The sequence below is a fragment of the Falco peregrinus genome, chromosome 12, assembly GCF_023634155.1.
Source record: "Falco peregrinus isolate bFalPer1 chromosome 12, bFalPer1.pri, whole genome shotgun sequence".
Taxonomy (NCBI): Eukaryota; Metazoa; Chordata; class Aves; order Falconiformes; family Falconidae; genus Falco; species Falco peregrinus.
Genome location: NC_073732.1, coordinates 11,055,327 through 11,078,553, shown reverse-complemented (window position 1 = coordinate 11,078,553; position 23,227 = coordinate 11,055,327). Strand labels below are relative to the sequence as shown.

The 23,227-nt window shown below is 49.2% G+C and overlaps 1 protein-coding gene across 1 annotated transcript; it reads left to right on the top strand.

Moving 5' to 3' along the window:
- Positions 1-5,345: 5,345 nt before the first annotated feature.
- Positions 5,346-9,532, top strand: IRS1 (insulin receptor substrate 1). The gene is given in 2 exon segments (XM_005237768.4): positions 5,346-8,352; positions 8,354-9,532. Coding segments are annotated over 2 exon segments (3,615 nt in total). The 5' UTR covers positions 5,346-5,899; the 3' UTR covers positions 9,516-9,532.
- Positions 9,533-23,227: the final 13,695 nt, after the last annotated feature.

Genomic DNA, 23,227 nt, shown 5'->3' with positions numbered 1-23,227 from the left:
CATTTATTTCCACTGTAATCATGATATTACTACCATTCCTTTAACAGAGAAATTAAACAAGTTGTTTACTTAAGTAATGATTTAACTAGTTTAGTCAGCCGCACTGTTTTTGAAGGAGGAGTTACGCAAGTTTCATCCTTACTGTTGAATGTAGAAAAGTAAATACTACAAATGAGCTTAAGCAAATAAAATATGCAATCAAATCAACCTTGGAACGAGGGCCAGAACATAACTGTGCTGATGTGATGGGAGGGACAGAGAGCTGGGCTCTTCTCTTTGGTGCCCAGTGTCAGGACAAAAGGCAGCGGGCACAAATTGAAATACAGGGAATTCAGGTTTAATTGTAAGGAAAACCTTTCTGGCTGGCAGGGTGGCCAAACATGAGCAGTCTGCTGAGGGAGGGTGTGAGAATCTCCATCTGTGGAGGTGTTAAAAACCTGACTGGACGAGGACCTGAGCAACTTGCTGTTCTTTACCCTGCTTAAAAGGGAGCAGGGGGCAAGCTAGACAATCTCCAGAGGTCCCTCCCAACCTCAGGTATTCTTGTGATTCTGGTTTCTGTCAGTGGCTTGCCCTGCTCACCTTGTTTGGGTACAGCAGGAGTGGGCTGCTACTGGGGAGGTCGCTGCCCACCTGCCTCGCTTGCCCCTTGGCACCACGCTCCCCTTCCCTGGCAAACTCATTCTTCCTGCTCCGGGGCAACTTGATTTAAATGTGAAAGAAGTTGAAGAAAATAATGTTCAGAAAATGTTGATTTCCTGACTTGTTATTTTTTCACGAGATTCTGCCCAGAACTGGAGGGTTTTTTACAACTGTTTTAACTGAAGAGTTGGATGTAGGAGATGAGATCAAGTGTTTTTGGAGCAGCTGGGAGTGGGGGTTAGAGTAAGAGACTTGTCAGTCAGTTGGGTCTGGAAGGTGAATTGACAAAGCTGATGAACAGGAGTCATGCTGCTTTTCTTACAGGCTCACAGTGATGTAACCACCACTGGGGAATGTTTCTTTTGGTTTGTGTCCTTGTGAGAGAGATTTTCAGTGGGCCCTAAAAGTCTAGAAGAAAGTAATAACAGGACTAACACCCTTTTAACAGAACCGGCAGGTACACAGAAAAGTGAGCAAAGTGCATAGAGATGTGTCAGAGAGAGAAAGGTTGGGGGGAAAAAAAAGAGTAATAAAAGCAAGTAACAGCAGAGGCAAAGATCAACAGCATATGACAGTCACCTGAAAAAATGAAAAGTGGCAGGTTTTTTGTACTGTATTAAGGGTGCATATTTAGTTTTAACTCTTAATTTCATTCAAATGTGAAAAAAAATAAAAACACAAAAAAAGCACCCCAACCAAATCAAACCCCCACAAGGAGCTAGAAATACAACTTACCCAAACCCGCTTCTTTGCAGCTAGCTGAGGGTCTGTATGTGAAAGGTAAAGGTGGCTTCGAGAGAAACTAGTCTTCGTTGTAATTTAGAGCAGCACTACATCTTTAATTAATTGTGGATGCTCGCAGTGGCCTTCCTGAGATGCTATTCCATCATTGCAGCATTACCAAAACACAAGTTTTGATTATCTCATGGTGCTCGCCTATTTGCTCTGCCAGGTTCAGTAGTGACATGATAGGAACTAGTTGTTTCAAGCACTTTATGCCTTGTGGAATTATCCTATGCTAAATTAATCTTCAACCACTTACTAAAGCAGATTTAAAAAATGGGAACTTTGATCCTTGTATCTGTTCTATTATACTCCTTTCACTTCTCCACATGAAATACTTATATTGTCTCCAGAAGAATGGTTTGTTCCAGTATGTTCTGAGGTGTGTGATCTGAACATGGGGAACATGAAGGGTACTGCAGAAACTCGATTGTATGGAATTTGGGGTTTGGACACAGGTACTAAAACAGCAACCTCCACTCTGTTCATGTTTATTGAAACTGAGTATCTTGTCTAGAGAGAAACCAATGTAGTATGATAGCCATGGGTATTTGTACAGGGAATGAAATGTCTTGTCTTGGTTTTCTGCCAGGATGTTGTAGTATGTGAACCCCTTTGCAATTAATTGCACAGCCTAAATTCTCAATAGCTCACTGTCAAAGCAGGGGGAGTTATTTAAATGGAAAAAGCAAGGGTACATTCTTCTCTTTGGTGCGCGGTGTGCAGAAGTGCAGTACTTCAGATCTTTGGAACTGAACAAGCAAGAAAATGATGCAAACTGTATTGAAAAAATAGAGTTTTCAAATTATGCTGAAAGTATTAGTTATTGCCTGTTATTTCTGCTGGGCGAAGGACATGGATCTGTACATGGAGTTTGAAAATGCTTCTGGGACATTTACTGAATCCCCTTGAAAACAAGAACAACCAAATCTCATTGTATCTGCAAAAGCGGTTGTTTTTTAAAACACATGTTCCCAAGATGAATGCAGCACACTTAAATACACTCTCTGCCCACATACTCTGGACAGAACATGGTATAATTGGAATGAAGCTGTGTTGGGGGACGTTCAGACTGGACATTAGGAAGAGGTTCTTCCCAAGGAAGTGGTCGTGACACCAAGCCTGTTGGAGTTCAGGGAGTGTCTGGACAATGCTCTTAATCATATGGTTTAGTTTTAGGTAGTCCTGTGAGAAGCAAGGAGTTGGACTTGATGATCCTTATGAATTTCTTCAAACTTGAGATATTCTCTGGTTCTAGGACTGTTTCCTGCTATTACACTCAAATCCATGTTCCTTTGTGCAACACAGTGCAAATCAGGTGTGTTATTATTCTCCCATCGACACATCATTCCACTTGCATGTGGATGTCAGTGTGCCACTTGCCAAGGGAAAGAACAGGGCAGAGCAAATACAGGTAGTTATTTAATATTAATAACATTACCTAGTAAGTGCAAAAAGTTTAATTAAAAATGTGCTACACATCATCAGTTCACAAACATTCATTCCCATGCTTGTGGAGGGACAGGGAGAGGAGGTTTAGGAGCTCTCCTCTTGCCACCTGCTGCCTTTTTAGCATGCACAGTGCAACTTGTGTGTATGGTGATGGTGCCGTCTGCTCACAAAACATACCTTGGCCTTAATGACACCCACCATAGCTGATCTTAATATGCCTTGAGGCTGTGATGCTGGCCCATGGCTCCATGGGTTGGATGAGCAATTTCCTGTCATTTTACTTGTTGAAGATGGAAGTATGTTTGGTTTGTGGCAAGCTTTTATCTCAAGGTATGTATAATGGATTTATTTTCAATGCAAATACTTGCTTTTGACATGATGAACCACAGTGTGAAGTAGAGGAAAGAATAAGATGTCAGTATAGGTTATTGTAGTGTGGACTTAACTGTCTTCTTATTTTTAGTGTCTTGCCTGTTAGACTTAACTAACTCCTAGGTTACAAATTGCCATCCTGTGTTTGGTGACCACTTGGAAACAAGGCTGTGTTTTATGGTGCAGTCTAGAGGATAAGAGGAGAGGATGCCTTGCCATACTGTGTGTTGTCTTTTCTGGGTTCTCCACGTTCTCCTGCAACTGTTTCTGGGGCATTTTTCACCTTTTGACCAGCAGACTTCTCACCTCAACTGTACCAACACGAGCTCTCTGACAACCACCTTTGTAACGCAGATGCTTTAGAAAAAACCCTCCAACTTATTTGTTCTATGTTTGGGCCTTCATAAAACCAGACAGAAGTACCCTTTTGTGTCATGTTTTAGCCCGAAGCGGGAGTGCGAGCAGTGCTGTGGTGCCTGCCCTCGGGCCGGCTGGGGCGCAGGCTGCGCTGCACGGGACCCCCGGAGTCACCTACCGGGAGGCATGGCGCTCGGAGGCGGGGGAAAAACCAAACCAACCCCCCCCAAACCAAATAAACCATACACACACAAAAAACCCCCAATCCAACCGGAGGCAAACCTACAAGCCGGCCGGCCCTGCCGCAGGCGGATGCACGGGGCCCGCGCCGGGCCGCCCTGGAGGTGGCGCCATTGAGCAATGTACGTTCCCGCTCGGCTGGCGCCGCCGGTTCCCTGCCGGAGGTACGAGTTTCGCGTGCGGCGCGTTTCGGGCCCGAATGCGGCGGCTCCCGTTGGATGTTGGGTTTATTGTAGCACGTACCGATTGCGGGGACCGCAGCCGGCCGCCCCAGCCCGCCCGGGGCTGCCTCTGCTGGGCTTCCCCACACCCCCTCCCCCCGGCGCCCCGCAGCGGCCGGCCTCCCGCTCCGCTCCGGCCCCTCCCGCGGGACCGGCCGCACCGGCAGCGCGGGGTACGCGCCCGTGCGGGCCACGTATCAGCCGGAAGCGGGTCCCGGGGAGCGGAGCGAGCCCGGGGAGGGAGACACACACACGCGGGGGAAACGCGCCCGCCCGGCGGCCTGCCGCCGCCCGCCCCGGGAGCCGCCCCGCCGCCGCAACCCTGAGGGGCGGCGGTGCCGCGGCCGGACCTGCTCCGCCGTGCGGGGCCAGCGCCGAGGGCTGCGGGCGGGAGGCTGCCCTCCGCCCGGCCGGGCCCACCGCGGCCACAGCCGCCACACTGCAGCGGCTGCCGGCGGCGGTTATAAATAACACGCCGCTGAATGGCGTCTACGCCTCCTTACTACGCGCCGCGCCTCAGCCTGGCCGGGCGCCGCCGCCGCCGTGACGGACAGGCGGCGGCACCAATGGGGGCGCGGCCCCCGGCGGGCGGTGCGGGGTGGCGCGGCGCGGGGCTGGGCCCGGCGGTGGCGGCCCCCGCGGCCGCGCTGAATGAGGGCAGGGAGGGAGGGCGGGGAGCGCCGGGGCGGGCCGCGGGGCCGCGGCGCTGGGCTGGCCGGGAGCCTGGCGGCGGCGGCTCCGGGGATGGTCCACGCACTGGCGCCGTCACGTGTTGTTCTCCTTGGAGTGAGCCTGAGCCGCGGCGGCGGCGGGCGGAGGGGGCTGGACTGGCGAGCGCGGCCCCCGCCGCCTGTTTTGGTGCGGGGCGCCGGGAAACTCCGTGAAGAAGCCGGCGGAGAGGGAGTCGCCGCGGCCGTGCCCGCTCCCCCACCGGCCTGGGGCACGGGAGGGGGCCGCGCCGCCGGCCGCTGAGGCGCTGCCGACTGGAATGAAGAGGAGGAGGAAGAGAGGATGTTCCTTCGGCACTCGGGCTGCCTCCCCTCCCGCCGCTGCCGGGCTGCGCCGTGTGTGGAGACGGCACTTTCTCTGCCTAACGAGATGGGACTGAATGGGGTCGCCAGCCTCCTCCGCACGCACGAGCGGGAGCAGCAGCAGCAGCCGCCTCGGCGCTGATATTTGGGGAAGGGGGGGGTTGTGTTGCGGACGGCTCTTTTTTTTTCTTTTTTTTTTTTTTTTTCCCTTTTTTGGGGGGGAGGGGGGAGAGGTGGTGTTGGTGGGGGAAGCAGCGCGTATTTTTGGGTGCAAACCCCGGACTTTGCAAAACAATCTCCGCCCCCAAGAGGATATTTAATCTGCAGTAGAAATCGCTACTCGCGGAGGCAAACTTGAGACGGGGAAGGGGTGCGGAGCGGAGGAAGGGGACCCCGGGCCCCCGGCCGGCCCCGCGGAGCCCGAGCCCCCCGAGGGAAGATGCGTTTCTGTTTCCCGGCGGCTGCTCTCGGGACGAGACTTTCGCCTGGACTGATCGGGACTGGACTTTTTAAGGACGCGCTTCCCCATCTAAGGGCGATTTGGGCATAAACAGCGACGCAAACTCTGATTTGGTGCTGGAAGCTGCCTCTGCCACTGAACAGCTGCTCTCACCCTGCTTCTGGCCCTCCCCTGTCCCGTTCTCAAAAGAGGATCCCGAGCTAGTTTGCTTTTTCTGTTTGATTGTTTTTTAATTGTTGTTGCATTAATTTTATTTTAGGTGGTTGTCTTTCCCGGCTGGCTTGGCTGTTTTGGGGTCTTGCGGACTGCTAGCTGCAGTAACAGCTCCACCGCCTCTCATCATGGCTAGCCCCACAGATAATAACGAGGGCTTCTTCTCAGATGTCAGAAAGGTGGGTTACTTGCGCAAACCCAAGAGCATGCATAAACGCTTTTTTGTGCTGAGGGCAGCCAGTGAGTCTGGACCCGCCCGGCTGGAGTATTACGAGAATGAGAAGAAATGGAGGCACAAGTCAGGGGCCCCCAAGCGCTCCATCCCACTAGAAAGCTGCTTCAACATCAACAAACGGGCTGACTCCAAGAACAAGCACCTGGTGGCCCTCTACACTAAGGACGAGCACTTTGCCATTGCAGCTGACAGCGAGCCTGAACAGGAGAGCTGGTACCAAGCGCTGCTGCAATTGCACAACAGGGCCAAGGGCCACCACCACCTCCACCACCATCACCACCACCACCACAGTGACGTCACCTTCGGAGGCAGCAGCGTGGGGCTGGGGGAGGCAGGTGAGGACAGCTATGGTGAGGTAGCCCCTGGCCCAGCTTTTAAGGAAGTTTGGCAAGTAATTCTGAAGCCTAAGGGCCTAGGCCAGACAAAGAACCTGATTGGCATCTACCGCCTGTGCCTGACTAACAAGACCATCAGCTTTGTGAAGCTGAATTCGGATGCGGCTGCTGTGGTGCTGCAGCTGCTCAATATCCGCCGCTGTGGTCACTCTGAGAACTTCTTCTTCATCGAGGTGGGGCGCTCAGCCGTCACTGGGCCTGGTGAGTTCTGGATGCAGGTGGACGACTCGGTGGTGGCACAGAACATGCATGAAACCATCCTAGAGGCTATGCGAGCCATGAGCGAGGAATTCCGGCCCCGCAGCAAGAGCCAGTCCTCGTCGAACTGTTCCAACCCCATCTCTGTGCCCCTTCGCAGCAGGCACCATGTCAACAACCCTCCGCCCAGCCAGGTGGGGCTGAGTCGCCGGTCCAGGACCGAGAGCGTCACGGCCACCTCTCCTGCTGGTGGTGGGGGTGGAGGTACGGGTGGCAAACCCAGCTCTTTCCGGGTTCGAGCATCGAGCGACGGGGAAGGCACGATGTCAAGGCCTGCTTCTGTGGATGGTAGCCCAGTTAGTCCCAGTGCCAACCGGACCCACTCGCATAGGCACCGCGGCAACTCCAGGCTCCATCCTCCGCTCAACCACAGCCGGTCCATCCCGATGCCTTCCTCACGCTGCTCTCCTTCGGCCACCAGTCCAGTCAGCCTCTCATCCAGCAGCACTAGCGGCCACGGCTCCACCTCGGATTGCCTGTTTCCACGAAGGTCTAGTGCTTCGGTTTCAGGCTCCCCTAGCGATGGTGGATTTATTTCTTCTGACGAGTATGGTTCCAGCCCGTGTGACTTCCGCAGCTCTTTTCGCAGCGTGACTCCGGATTCGTTGGGGCACACCCCACCAGCTCGGGGCGATGAGGAGCTCAACTATATCTGCATGGGGGGAAAGGCCACCTCCTCTTGCTGCAGCCTGGCAGCCCCCAATGGCCACTTCGTCCCACGCAGCTGCCACCCGCAGCAGCAGTCCCGCTACCCTGGTACACCGTGCTGTCCTCGAGGCGGTAGCGAGGAGGTTGCCGACTTGGAGAAGGCGTTCAGGAAGCGGACTCACTCAGCAGGCACTTCGCCCACCATCTCCCACCAGAAGACACCCTCGCAGTCTTCGGTGGCCTCCATCGAGGAGTACACGGAGATGCTGCCTTCGTACCCCTGTGGCAGCAGCCGGCTGCCCTCCTACCGGCACTCGGCCTTCGTGCCCACTCACTCCTACCCAGAGGAGTGCCTGGAGATGCACCACCTGGAGGGCGGCCATCATCGGACCAACTCCGCCCCGCACACAGATGATGGCTACATGCCCATGTCGCCTGGCGTAGCCCCCGTGCCCAGCGGTGGGGGGGCCCCCAAGGGCGGCGACTACATGCCCATGAGTCCCAAGAGCGTGTCGGCCCCCCAGCAGATCATCAACCCCGGCAGGGGGGGCCGCCACCCTCCAGCCACGGTGGACTCCAACGGCTACATGATGATGTCTCCCAGCGGCAGCTACTCCCCTGATGGTGGCTCGGCGGGCTATGGCAAGATCTGGACGAACGGTGCCGGCCACCACCCGAAACTCTCGGTGGAGAGCAATGAAGGGAAGCTCCCCTGCGGCGGCAGCGACTACATCAACATGTCCCCAGCCAGCGGCTCCACCACCAGCACCCCGCCGGACTGCTACTTCGGGGGCGCGGGGCAGCCGGGTGTGGAGGAGGCCGCCGCCGCCGCCCACCACAAACCCATCTACTCCTACTTCTCGCTGCCGCGCTCCTTCAAGCACATGCACCGGCGGGGCGGCGGCGGGCCGGCGGCGGCGGGCGAGGAGGGCAGCCCCCAGCCCCGCATCGCGCTCGGCTCCGGCCGCCTCCTCTACGCCGCCGAGGACTCGTCGTCCTCCACCAGCAGCGACAGCCTGGGCGGCGGCGGCGGCGCGGAGGGCGGCCCCCCCGCAGGCGCAGCCCCCGCGCAAGGTGGACACGGCGGTGCAGACCAAGGGCCGCCTGGCGCGACCCACGCGGCTGTCGCTGGGCGGCCCCAAGGCCAGCACCCTGCCGCGGGCCCGGGAGCAGCCGCCGCTCCTCCTGCCGCCGGAGCCCAAGAGTCCCGGCGAGTACGTCAACATCGAGTTCATCGCCGGCGAGAAGCCGGCCTTCCCCGCGGCCGCCCTGGGGCTGGGGTTGCCGCCGCCGCCGGGCGACGAGGCCGCCGAGGAGTACATGAACATGGAGCTGGGGCCGCCGCGGGGCCCCTGCCCGGCCGGCTTCGGCGCGGCGCGGGCGGCCAGCGCGGCCCGGCCCGGCCGAGGCGCGGCCCCCGGCGGCCGGGACTACGTGACGATGCAGCTGGGGGGCGCCGCCGCCGGGGGCTCCTGCCCGGACTGCGCCGACAGCCCTTCCCCCTGCTCGCCCGCCCGCCTGCTCAGCTACGCCGACGTGCGGGCGGGCCGCTCCGCCGCCGAGAAGCCCCCGCCGGCGGCGGCGGTGGCGGCGGCCTCCCCGGAGCTGCCGCGGCCGCCGGCCGAGCTGTCGGCGGCGCCGCCGCGCTCCTCCTCCCTGCTCGGGGGCCCCGGCGCGGGCAGCGCCTTCACCCGCGTCAGCCTGAGCCCCGGCCGCAACCAGAGCGCCAAGGTGATCCGCGCCGACCCGCAGGGCGGCCGCCGGCGGCACAGCTCCGAGACCTTCTCGTCCACGCCGAGCGCTGCCCGCGGGGCGGCGGCGGGCGGCGGCGGGGGGCTCGGGGCGCCCTTCCCCTGCGGCGGCGCGGGGGGCGCCGAGGAGGTGAAGCGCCACAGCTCGGCCTCCTTCGAGAACGTCTGGCTGCGGCCCGCCGCGGAGGAGGCGGCCGGCGCCCCCGCTGCCCGCCGGGAGCCGGGCCCCGCGCCCGCCCTGGAGAACGGGCTCAACTACATCGACCTGGACTTGGTGAAGGACTTCAGCCACCGCCGCCGCCACCACCTGCACCCCGCCGCCGAGGGCGCCGCTCTGCCGGGCGGGAAGCAGCCGCCGCCGCCGAAGCCCCCGGGCCAGCCTCGCGGGAGCGGCCACTCCAGCGACGACCTAAGCGCGTACGCCAGCATCAGCTTCCAGAAGCGGGAGGAGATGTAGGAGCCGGGCGCCCGCCGGGGAAGGTGAGCCGGGGGGGTGTGTGTGTGTGGGGTGTGAGCCGAGGGGCCGTCGGGCCGAGGCCGCCCCTCGCGGTTTGTCCCCTCGGACCCCCGCCGGCGCCTCCGGGCAGGCCGCGGCCCCAGCCGCCGGCCGACGTGACGCCCCGGGCTGGGCCCGTAGCGCCTGCTGGCCCCGGTGTCTGCGGGGTGGTTCCGTGGGCAGGCAGGGCCCCGGCAGCGCACGTCCCCGCGGGTGTCCCCGCCGCGGGTGCTTGGGGTGCCCCCCTTCGCGCGGGGGTTCGGTCCTGTGCTTCCGCCTCGCCGCATGTCTGTGATTGTCGGGATTAGGTGTGTGTAGGGGGGAAAAGTGAGCTATAGCGTAGGGCTGGAAACGGGAAACTGCCGTTGAAATCCGAGGTTGTGGCTCATGTGGCCAAGGGTGAGGCAGGCAACCGTGCCAGCTCTTGCTTTGCCACGGGCAAAACAGAGTTAACGGCATCTGCCTCACCGGGCTGCGATGGGTGTAAATTCAGTTTTGTTTGGAAGGTGCTTTGAATCAGAAAAGAGACTTCAGAGCATCTCATGTGTCACTTGTTTCGGCGTGCCTGTATCCTGCATGAGAAACCGGTGGTGTGAACTGTGGCTTTGGCATTGACCGATGTGTCCTGTTTTTCCTCAAAACTTTTCATTTTTAATCTGGGAAAAACTTCTGCCAGGCTGCTGCACATTGATTACAGGTGTGTAAGGTGAGCAGGAGTATTGTTACAAGCAGTGTGATGTTTCTGCTGCATGGGAACTTCATGCGGCACATAACCGAAATACTTTGTTGAGAGCTCATGAAGTACAGTGCACCTGTGCAAGTCCTTTCATTAAAGGTGAAGATGATTTGGCTGCAGACAAGCCCTGGTAGATGGCTACCCAGTTAATCTTGTTATGACCCTTGATTTTAGCAGTTTTCTACGTACTTGAGCAGCAGCCATCGTGGTAGTTTAAATAGTTGTGATGGATATGTGCAACAACATCAGGGGATGAATTCCATAGCACTGTTTATGTCCTAAGTGTAATAAACTTTCTATGCGTATTGCTGGTCCACTCTGCTCAAGGGAATGCTGAGGGCTGGTCTTAGTACAATACCTGGGATAATGTGTTGTTTTATACTTTCCATCCTTACAACCTGAAAAAAAGTGAAACGGTCTCTTTGCAGTTGCTACTTAGCACTTGCTGCTGTTGCCTGTTAGAGGAAGGCAGTATTAGGTGTTAGTCTTATGTGACCTGTGAATACCAGGTTAATTTCAAAGTTTGAGGTAAGGTTCGACATCAGCACAGATATTGCTGGTCTGGTTCAAATGGTAACTGGTAGGAAATGATTATTTTTGTGGATATCTGACAGGAGCGTGTACTGGCTGTCACACTGCCTTGTCTGTGAGCAGACTTACACCACCACAGCCGTTCTGTGTTCTGGGATGTGCTTGCAAAAGTGTGTCTAGACTGTCTTCGAGGTACCTCTCATTACCCTGGGGGTCTGTATCTGTCTAGGGCAGTGTTGGTGTTACAAGCTCTTCAGGAGGGTTTTTATGGCAGAGGAGGCAGCATGTTGTGCTGTTAAGTCGCATTGCTAGGAGCATCACTTTCCCCCTGCCTGCCCCCTGTTGTGTGCTAAGATTGGGGGAGCAAGTGTGAGAGAAAACCCTCTGTCAGCATGTGGATAAATAATAAACATGTGCAAGAGTATGAGAATGCAGGTCTGGGGGGGAGCAGTGTCATAATTGTTTGCTTACGCAGTTTTCTTCAAATGCACTACTTACTTTTGCTATAGACAACTTATTTAATTGATCCTGTGTATCATCTTTAACATAAAAGCTGTGGCAGTGTTCTCCCATCATGGTGGTAGGCAGGTACCTGCTATGATTATGCTGTTCAGTGGAGGATCAGGACGCGGAAGACCTGATACAAGAATATGCTGAAAATTAACACGCAGATGTGTTTCAGGGCAGTGTTGTGAAAGGTAGTGTCTAATAAAGCAATTGCTGTTTGAAGTCGGTTCTTATTTCTCGAAATTAGGATTGGACTGAGCAAGCACAGCTTCTTCTGGGAGGCAGGGGAAGTCAGGCTATAATTATGTGGGCAGTTTGTAGCCATGGACATTCCCTTTCCCTTCCCACTATAAAGCTCTGTTAGTTGCTTGTAGCTTTCTCAGACATTAACCCCTTGAACTCATATTTCCCAGGCTAGATTTCTCGCTGTCAGCTGAAACTTTCCTTGCAAAATTCTGCCCAACTAGCTCATCCGTTGTTGAGTGTGTTACAGGAAAAACCCCAATGTTTTATCTGTGTTAAACCATTCTTACAGCTGTTTTTTGATACATCCTTGTACCTTTTTTTGCTTTGGAGGTGGAACTTAGGTTTGTTTGGCAGGGAAATTGGCCTGTGTAGGTTGTGCCTTATGCCGTTCTTGAGAAAATCTGCCTGGAGGTGAGTTGATTTACAGGCCTGCAAACAGTGTGTTTGCACATGCCTGAAAAAGTTGTTGAGCACCTTCAGCTAAACCGTTCTCCTGAAAACTCCCATGGGTGAAGAAGGCGCTCCAGTTCCCCAAAGCTTTGCGTGCCCTTTCCAAGAAGCAGCCAAGTGAGCCGTGCTGCTTTGGCCAGCGTTCCCTTGAGCTCCTCCTGGCAGGTGAGGCTGTTCAGGCTGTGGCTGAGGGCAGGGAGGCTGCAGTTGGTTTTTTTCTGTTGCTGTCTGAGCAATATGAAAGGAAGGAAAAGCTACTTGGTTATGTTTGCAGGTATGGTGGAGAGGAGAGAACGGCCTGGGAAGGGAGAGGTGAAGCTGCAGGTATCACAATGAGATGGGGAACGTTCCATTAAGTATCTTTTCTTTGGTCTCCATCTCTTTTTTGGGGGTTACTAACTTACACTTTTAATCTCAGAAGTTGCAAAGGAATGTATGTGCACTCTTGATATTTTTGGTTGGGTTTTTTTCTCATCTTCTCCATAGAGAAGCCTTCCACTTCACCCCGAAGGCCAATCTGGGTAACTCCCATTCCAGAATTTTCTTGTGTTCCAGACTACAAGACAAGGACCCAGATGTTGGCCGTTCATCTCCTAATGTGTAAAATGATTGCTGCTGCTTTGCTGCAAACTAGCTAACTCCTCTTCCCTGCTCCTCTGTCCTCCCCAGCAACCACCTCCCAAGTTGCTCAGGCATTACATTCTGAAATATTTTTAACTTCTTTCAAGTGTACTTATTTCTCCTAATGTTAAAGATACTGGCTGAAATAACCATGTTGTTTTCCAGATTTAATTAAAAACCATTTCTCTCGCACCCACAGCATTCCTCTGTGCTCTCCAGTCCCATTGCCTTCCCTGTCATACATTCTTGGCTGTTTGCTACCAGCTGGCCCTGTCCTGGCCTCTTCAGCTCTTCTCTCATCCTGTTAAAAATGTGGCAGTTTCAGCGCAGTCCTGCGTGCTCCCCTGCCCAAATGCTTACTTACCTCTGCTTCAGAGAATGGGGTGCTGTTGTGTGTGCCTGGCCGAGCTGGCAACTCTTCGGTGCTTGGTTCCTCGGATGAGTGGATTTTTCTGCTGTGGCTGGAAGGCCACATTGCTGCAGTGGCCAAACCGTACCGGGAAAGACCAGCCTATGACATGGGGAAAGCGAGGTGAGAGCTAGGGAGGGGACAGAGCAGTGTTGCTGTAAGGCTTTTTCATCCTGCTTAGAGTTTGGCACACACAGATGTGGTGGGTTGACCCTGGCAGGATGCCAGGTGCCCACCGAAGCTGCTCTATCACTCAGCTGGACAAGAGAGAGAAAAAATACAACGAAAGGCAGAAAGGCTCGTGGGTTGAGATGAGGACAGGGAGAGATCACTCACCAGTTACCCTCCATGGGCAAAACAGACTTGCCTTGACAAAACTACTTATTTATTACTAATCAAATCAGAGTAGAATAACGAGAAATAAAAACTAAATCTTAAAATACCTTCCCGCCACCCGTCCCTTCTTCCTGGCCTTAACTTCACTCCCGATTTTCTCTACCCCCCACTCCTTACAGCAGCGTGGGGAGTGGGGATTGCAGTCAGTTCACCACACGTTGTTTCTGCCGCTCCTTCTCCCTCAGTGGGACGACTCCTCACACTCTCTTGCCCAGCTCTAGCAGGGGGTCCCTCCCACGGGAGACAGTCCTCCATGAACTTCTCCAATGTGAGTCCTTCCCACAGGCTGCAGTTCTTCATGAACTGCCCCAGCGTGGGTCCCTCCCACAGGGTGCCGTCCTTCAGGAACAGGCTGCTCCAGCATGGGTCTCCCACGGGGTCACAGGTCCTGCCAGCAGCTCTGCTCCAGCTGGGTCTCCTCTCTCCACAGGGCCACAGGTCCTGCCAGGAGCCTGCTCCAGCTTGGGTTTCTCATGGGGTCACAGCCTCCTTTGGGCATCCCCCTGCTCCAGCGTGGGACCCTTCCTGGGCTGTAGGTGTGGATCTGCTCCACCATTAACCCCCATGGGCTGAGGGCACAGCCTGCCTCACCGTGGGCTTCACCATGGGCTGCAGGGGAATCTCTGCTCCAGTGCCTGCAGCACCTCCTGCCTCCTTCTGCACTGACCTCGGGGTCTGCGGTCCTTTCTCCCACATACTCACGCCTCTCTGCGGTGGCAGTTGCTCTTGCGCAGGTTTATTTTTCCTCTGTCTTAAATACATTACCCCAGAAATGCTACCGGCTGTCGCTGGTGGGCTTGTCCTTGGCCAGCGGTGGGTCTGTCTTAGTGCCAGCTGGCGTTGGCTCTCTGGACATGGGGGCAACTTCTCACAGAAGCCACCGCTGTAGCCCCCAGCTACCAAAACTTTGCTGTGCAAACCCAGTACAACAGATAAGCAGATGTTGTGCATAAGCTATGGGTCCTGCTTTTGGGATTGCTGTGCCAAGAGAAGGCTCCTAGAATGAGCAGGGGGGTTGAACATGAACCGCTGTGTTCTGTATGTAGTAAAAGAAATATTCCAAAAAGGAAACCATTAGACATTGGTTCTGGAGAAACAGGAAAGGCTGTAGTAGGATAGTAGCGTGAATCCAGGTATGTGGCTTTGATCTCCAGAGCTTCAAAGCAAAGCCATTACTCGCTTCCCTCATTTCCATTTTGTTGATGAGTCTGAGAACTCGTCAAAGTGAGTGCTAATAACACTGAATAGAGTATGTGTCCTGCGAGCAAGTGGTAACTTGGCTCACTCGCAGCTTTAATGATGCCTGTTTTACCCAGTGCATGGGTGGTTTGGGGTTTTTTGGTGATGTAAGAAAACGGAATACGTACATCTGTATTCATCTATACGGTTGTTACGCCTTTGGTCTGGTACCAGTTAAAGCAAAGCACTACTAAGGGGAAGAGCTAAACGTTTGGGTCTCATGAAAATGCACACAGAAAATTACACATGTAATTCTTACATAATATACATGGATTTGGGGCGGGGGGGGGAGGGCATTGCTTTTTCATTTTATTTCTTCAGTAGTTTTCAGTAGCTGGTTTTGTTTCCTCAAAAACTCAGGGTGGAACAGAAACACAGCAAATGGCATAACGAGACGTGTACAATTAAATTAAGCTTTTTTGGGGGAGGTTGTTTCCAGAACTGAAAGAACAGAAGTTTCTGTAGTTTTGGGTCAGCACCAAGGTAAATACCAGTAAGTTATGAAAGTTTTCCATGCTTTATGGGTATTACTGTAGACAAAATAGTGCACACACCAGTTTTTCCCCATACCTAATTATTTGCCAAAATTGAGCCTGTGTCTCTGCATACTTGTGTATTTGCAGTTCTCCTGTTTAACAACCACAGGCTTATAATTAATGTTTTTAGTTTTTTGAGGGTTTGTTGGATTTTTTTGTAATTTAGACAGTAGATTAGTTCCTTTAATCTAGGTACATTAAATTGTAATATTGATTATTTCCCCACCCCAACCTTGATTTTAATGACAAGTTTCTTGGGACTTCTCTTCTGTTCTCCTGGCTTAAAAATGATTATATCATATATGATTATATGATTTATAAACCAATTCAGTCTATTATTAAGTACTATCTGGACTTCTTTAGCACACAGGTTTCATGTTTAGTCAATGTTTAAACTGGTTTCTGAATGTGGTTTAAATTTGAGAATGAAACAGGACATTGCAAGGCAAGGATGATGGTCATTTTCAGCTAGCAGCTGTGGAGAGATCCTATGTTTCCTTAGGTAACACTCATAAATGGAGAATTAGAAGTCTTAAATAAAATGCAGAAGGCAACTGTGGAGGGGATTGTTACTTGACCAGTATCTTCAGTGTGTTACATTGTTTCAGGAGTGCTTTATAGTAGCTGAAATTTGGATACTCATTAGGACTATACAGTTTTCATGATTTTATAAATACAGGAGTGCAAGTACTGAAAGTAAAATGTACTTCAATATTCTTTTGAGCGAGTTGCAGTAACTGTGTAATAGCTTGTTTGTGAAGAAAGTGGAGTGTTTTTTTCCAGTTTATTGAAGCTCTGAAAGTACAAGTCATTGTGTAAAGTCACTAGTGAACATAAGCTTTAAAAAAATGTGTTTTGGTGTCCAGTGATACGGAAGATAGATAGATACTCTTCTCCAAATCTAATTTGACACTAGATTTAACCTCTGTGCCAGGTTTCATTGAAAACTAATTATTGCAATTGAGTGACAGTTAGGAAATACCTTACTCTTAAGATATCAGAGGAAAAAGCAGGGAAATGCTGTTCACGGGAACCATGCTGTGGCTAGAAGAGAGGCTATAGGATGCTGACACAAGATAATGGCGACTTAGAGGTGCAGGATAGGGAGCAGTTGTAGAAACTGGTATGGGGACGGAATGGAAATGAGAGAGAGAAATTACTTAGGGGACACAGAGAAACTGTAGTGTGATGACATGGGTGGAGAGAATTGCAAGGTGTTGTTGATCTGAAGGGAATTGGGATGGTGGTATGTGAAAGTTTGAGGATGAGTATAGAGAAATGCAGAGAGCCTTGAGATATACACAGCGGTCGTTTTGCTTGGTAGTGCAGTTTTCTGAAGGTGTTTTTCCTTCTGAATTTTTCTTTTGGTCTTTATTACTGGGATAGACACTCAGTTTAGAAAGCACTTGTGTTCCTTGCTTGTGGGTAGATTTATTTATTTTTTTATTATTATTACTTGGGTATTCTGCTGACCTTAAGAGGATGATGTGCCTTGTAAGGTAAGTACAATTTGCTTCTGGCTCTTCTTTCCTGAATTCTTTGTCTTGTAGCATCCCAGTCACGACCACAACTGTAAACCACAGCTAGGAATCGGAATTACGTACAAGATAAATAAGAGTGAGTGAATTTTAACTTTAAAAAACCTTGGTTTTATAAAAAACATATAATGAAAGGAGAGCTGTATTCACACAGGTTTTTTTACCTGCAGTGTTTTCTTCGTTACATTCTACTACTTGGACAGTTATAAATTTGATTAAAACTGAGGTTCATTAGTTTCATAATTTGTTTTATGGATTAGTAAGTATAGGTTCCCTTAACATTGTTTAAAGAATTCTTGTAAAAGAAAATTTCAAATGGCAAAATTATTTTGGCTTGATACAGCAGATCTTGTGTTTTTCAATCTGTGGTAAGAGGTGCAACACAAACATATTAATATTAACAAATACGTCTGAATTCCCAATTTGTGAGAATGCTAAAAGGCTCCTTTTGGTCATCTGTGTTGAGTATCTGTTCATAAAAGCGAATAGCATTATTGTATTTTTACATCACTCTGGGGTTTTGATAAATTGTCATCACAGTGATTATTATTTTGAATACATGAGATAAGTGTAGTAAAGGAGAGATGTCAGTAACTTAAGAAAATAAAAGATTCTGAAGTTTAACAGCTTTACTCTCCACTTACGGAAATGATGGGTAATATAACAAAAGCCTAGGTGTGAACAGATAAAGGAGATTTAAATAAGCCTGGCACTCTTAACTAACTAAAAGATGTCTTGATACGTATCTCTCTGATCATGTTTGACATATCTAGGTCATGTTCTCTGAAGACTATTATTAGAGATTTAACCTTGTGTAATTGCAGAGTGTATTTTCTTCAGAGTAGTTTTTGATCAGGTAGGTGAGACAGTGAAAGTTTGTGTGTGTTCAACTGTTTGTAATAATTCGGGAGTCTAGTTACAAGATGTGGTGCCAGCCACCTGAGCCGTAAGGTGAAACATACTGTTCCCATGGTGTACCACAGATTTGCCTGTGTACATTTTGTCAACTGTTGTAAAATTCCGGGTTTTTTGGAAGCTGGGGATGTGGAAGAAATGACCTGTTAAATTTTCAGATAAGATACGCTTCAGGAAGAATGGAATTACATTGTACACTTTACAGTGAGTAGAGCTGTTGAAGTGTACTTGCACATTTGAACTGCCTGATGATATGTGGTACAAAATGCAGGAAGGCAGTAGCCTGGGAACATCTACTGCTTTAATTGACTGTGTTTCTCCCTGCCCTGAGTCTGTGTAGGTTGGATATTTGTAACCCACTACGGCACCTAAGCATTGAACGTACTTCCTTTGAAATATAGAGTGTGTGTGAATAGAAAAAATGTGAATTATCTATCAGCCTTTGTTCTTGTCCAAATGGTCTGGCTTTCAGTGTGGCGCACAAATATTTGTTAAGAAAAAACTACGGGGCAGGAACTCTGTATGCTGGCTTTGCCAGTCAATAAAATATGTAACTAGTCTGTGCATGGGAGCTCTGCTTTGATGGCACAGTTCCCTGAAGGAGTAAAAAACTCAAATGTGGAGTTGAGGAGACTGAGCCAGTGATTGTATGGGTTCCTTCTGCCCTTCCTTCACTAAATTATAGACTAAAAAAAAGGAAAACAAACAAACAAAAAAACCCCTACAGAAAACCCCCAAACCCCTTTCGTCCTCCTCATGAGACAGTGGGTGTCTGTACTTCACTAGTAACATCCATGTTTAAACACGGTGCCCAGAAGAGCTGTGAGGACGATGTGTCTTGGTTGAGAGAGTGAAGGAGCCTCAGGAATGCAGATGCGGGTAGAAGATGGAGTTTGTTGCTCCTCTTACGGCATATCTCAGTTGGGGTCTCACTGTTTTATCAGTTTTTAAGTGACAACAGAGGAGTGGAAAGGAGGTGGGGAGCTCAAAATGCTGTGGCTGGAGCTGTGGCTTGCTTGCTGCAGTTCTGACTGGAGCTTCCCATGCCCTGCGCTGGGTGTGAGAGATGCAAAAAAACATCTAGAGCAACAGCTGACGCGTATCAGTGAGGGGATCTTTTAGATTAAAACACTGGCTGGTAACCATTTTCAGCATAGCTGACCTTTGTTTTGAAGAGAAGATTGCTGTGTTAGAAAAGGAAGATTTAACCTGTAGTGAACAGGGAGCAAGCGACAAGGAAGACCTCAGCTCCAGAGGCAAACTCGGAGCTTGGAAGGCCTCTTGCATGCACTGCACACCAGGGGGGTGCTGGTGCCCAAGTGTAATGTTTAGTCACTTTGCTGAAATACCTTGAAAATTACTAGAACAAGGAGTCTATGGTCTTCCAGTAACTTCCTGGTTTAGTTTGATGATTCCTGTGCAAGTGGTCAACAAAGTGTTCAGGAGTCAGTGCCAGCACTGATGCCCGTGGTGTGCAAGAGCCTTCATACTGATCCTAGAAACTGGGGGCGGGCGGGCAAGTATTCGCTTTCCTGGAGAAGATACAGGTGCACCAGAATGTCCTTCGCTGTGCCGGCCATGTCATAGGGCTGGCAAAGGCTGCTGCTTTCCCTGGCGTGGTACAACATGCTTTTTCATTTACTCATTCTCTAATGGTAATACCAGAGAAATAAAGTGTGGGCACTTCTGCTGAAATGATGGCTTCTGTTCCTTTTCTGACTCTTGAGGCACTGTAGGTAAATGATGGAGACATTGGCTGAACAGTCTCTGAAAGACGGGATTAATTTTCATTTCCTCAAAAAAGCTTGTGCTGTCATAATTACTGGTTCCTCTGACCACAAATTCTGAATTACTTGTTACTTCAAAATAGTGGAAAGTTGCATTTATGGAGCGGAATGTTATGGAATAATGAGGAAATAGACTAACAAGTTGTTCAGTCAGTTGAGGCTAAGACAATGTTCTGATTTATTTTTTTTTTCTACTTTGAAATATATCCATGAGGATTTTCCTTTTGTAGTACACTTGTATTTCATGGAAGTGGCCAAGGGCAGGTAGCCCAGCTACACAGTTCTTGAAAGAGGTAGAACAGCTTGACTTGCCCAGAGGTTTTGAAATGACTCATAGATGTCAGTAAGCTGATGTTTTGCTTGTTTTGGTGGGAACGAAGATCTGCATAAAGGGAAAAATGAGCAATACTCACCTTTTTGCAGTGACGGTAAATTCAGACTGAACCTTTTTCTTCTGGTGGAAGTTAAAGCAACTAATTGAAATCCTTAGGAGGACAAAAGTAGATTTTGGACAGGTAGAACCTCTTCTGTTTAAAATGAGAAAATGGTCCCTTTCTAACCTGCTACATTTACCCTATTTCTCTTTTTGACTTCTTTACTTGCAAAGCACAGGCACAGTATACCATCCCTTCATGCTTTGCTGTGTTATGGTGTTTTCAGCACTTGGTCCACTTTTTGTGTTCTGTATTGCAGAACACGGTTGATTTTTAATATTATTTTTTTTAACTAGTGGCAACTAAACTGCAGAATAATAAATACTTTTTGCCCTTTGAAAAACAAAGGGAAGTGCAAGAGTACTGAAGTTACTTGCTTGATCATGTGCATAAATAAAATACAGGTAAGGAAACCCTGGCATTTCTAAAGCTTAGGTGTACTGAAAACCATTACAAACAAAGGAAACTTGCTGTCTACTTACTGTATGTTGTTCAGGAATCTCAAAAAGCAGGCTGGCTGGCACATCTAGGGTGTGTTCCTGCAAGATGTTTGGGCAGTTTTAAACAGCTTGCTTTACTGAAAAGGGTGGTCTCACCTCAGCCGCCTTTATTCTCATTTGCGTACTCCCACTGTTTCACTGTGCTGGTTCCGTGCAAGTAAATGACAGCTAGGGTTAGGCAGACGTATTATTTTGTAACTGTTTATATTTCCTCTTTTTGCATATAACGGCATTCAGATTTCTAAGCAACAGCACAATAGAATGGGTAAAGAGGAATTTAGTTTGTTTAAGAAACTGTAGGTTGAAAACTATAAATACTTTCCTCATTGAAAGTTAATATTTGTTCTAGTGTCAGTATTTTGGAAATAATCTTGTATTTTGTTGACTTTATCATCATCTGGTGAACATGATGCAGAGCGTTCTTGAATTCCTTGGGTATCTTCATATGGGCAGATAGCTACGTGGGATTTAAATCTATTTTACCAGTCTGAGATGAAAACAGAGGCAGATGACACTAAATAGAAGAGCAGCGATGGAAACCAGTCAGCTCCAAACCATCCCTCTTCCTCATACAACGGCTGTGCGCACTCCTTCCTCCCACGGCTGCTTCTTGGGAGTAGAAGTTAAAGAACGGGTACCTGCTAGCATTGGAGTATGAACATTGTAGATTAAACATGCAAATGGTGGAACTTTATTCTAAAATGGATTGATATAGACGACCAATTTATATGCAAGACAGTCTTGAATACTTTAAACTAAACAATTTAAGGGTACTTGAAAATGAAACAAAACTCTCAAATACATTTAATTCTTTTCTGTCTGAAACTTTGTTCCCTAGCAAGCTCTGATACAAGGGAAAAGCCCTTCTGAAGGTGTGCAGGCATGTAGCTAGGGCATGTTTTTTCAGGCCTTTGAACTAGGTTAGGAATGTGTCTCAAGATGGAAGAATGAATAGTTACTTGGTGCTTTTAGCCTCCAGGCTTGAAACTTGCAAGAGGAATGTTATTGTGTGTTCAAAGTCTGTTTCACACAAGCCTTTGTTGAGCAGGAACTTGGAGAGTCTTTGTATTATCATGCACACAACAAAAACAGCCAGCCACCCAACTTGATCTAATTGGGCGGTGGTGGTGAGATGTTTCTTCTGTCGGAAGGCTCTGGAAAATGGGGTGCACATTTTTAATTAGGAAATACCCTTTAGAGCAAAGGGATTGCCTACACAGACATTTACCAGCTTGATAAAACTGTCTAATTATACTGATGCAATTCCCCATACGCACATCCCCTCTTTCCCCTCCTGTCTGTAGGGCTTTCCCAGGAAGAGAGCAAATGTTTACATTTCTTTAAAATTCTTTTTTGACACTGAGGTGGTCGTAGCACATCCCTGGAGAAGGCAAACTGAGGTTGAGAAAGTGGGGTGGTTCAGGTTGAAGTAATTTTTGTAATGCTTTCTTAAAAATAAACATGTATGCAGGACTAAATATGCTGCACCAATTCTAATGTTACCTAAGTTAAGACAGACCTTTCCATCAACATAACTATCAAGAGGAAATAAAACCATTGCCTAGAGAACATGGTTGGTGAAGTATCCAGAATTGGGATTTGAAGTGTTAAAATCTCATTTTTGAGAACAGTAGCTGCTTCAGTAGATATCCAGAGAAATTTATTTTCTTTTAAATATATGACTCGCCTAATGACCTGAGTAGTTTATTCCCAGTTGAGTGAGATGAGTTGAAACTGAAAAGATGGGAAAACGAATTTCCTTTCTGACATTTTTTAGTTAAAAGAACGTTATGAACTCTACTAAATGTGAAATGTTGAAGTCTATAGTAGCCAAGTCCACTCAATTTCACTTATTAAATAAAGAGGAGGCTTAAAAAAATGAATTCTCTTTAAATGCAAGGTTTATTTTGTTCAGCAGCTTCCTCATCTGTTCAAGATATTTTGTTAGTTCTTAGTTAACTGATAACTAAATACAGAGCATACTAGTTTATGGTTTCATCCTGATTTTCATTCAAACACAACTTAGTGTCATAAATACAAAACTTAACCAACTAGTAAATAGTGACCTGTATTGGCTATTAATTTTATGTCAAGAATCTGCATAAATATACACTCAACATTATTATCTAAGTAGGGACCATACCAAACGCTAAATTAAAAGGTTACATTGCAGATCAGTGTGATTTAGTGGTTATCACTCATTGAGAATTCTCAGAAATAAACCTTTGAGAATGACCATTAAGAACATAAAAAGATAAGTTTCCTCATTTGCTAATCTAAATCTGATTATTTTAATCACTTTAATTTGAATTAATGCACCGTGAAGCCAAGTGTCAGTATATACATGATAATTAAATATATTTGAACTGATATGATCGTGCAGAAATTAAGTGTATGCACAGAAAAGACCTGGTTACAGGACCTCATCTGATCCAGGGGAGGAGCAGATGATACATGAAAGGATAGGAAGTTGGGAGGGTGAGAGGAGAGGACAAAACCACAAGTACAGGGAACTGGTGGTTAAATGTATTGAAGGATAAGAGCTTTGAAAATTGGCAGGCCAGTTAGTGGGTCTTTGGTAAGAGAAGTTTCACAAGGTTAGAGAAGGGAAAGTTGTGTGGGAAGGGCTACAGGGGCTGAGTGAGCAGAAGGAGAAATTGAAATAATGCTGGGAAGCTCAGATTTCAGTTGATGTAATTGGGTTTTAATGGCTTGAGTGATTCATAATCTCTTAGCTTGATAGGCTGGTATAAAATTTTAAACATAGGTATTAATGAAGTTACTTACGCTGATAACATTGTGGGGTTGCAGCAGTGGAAAGCATTGAT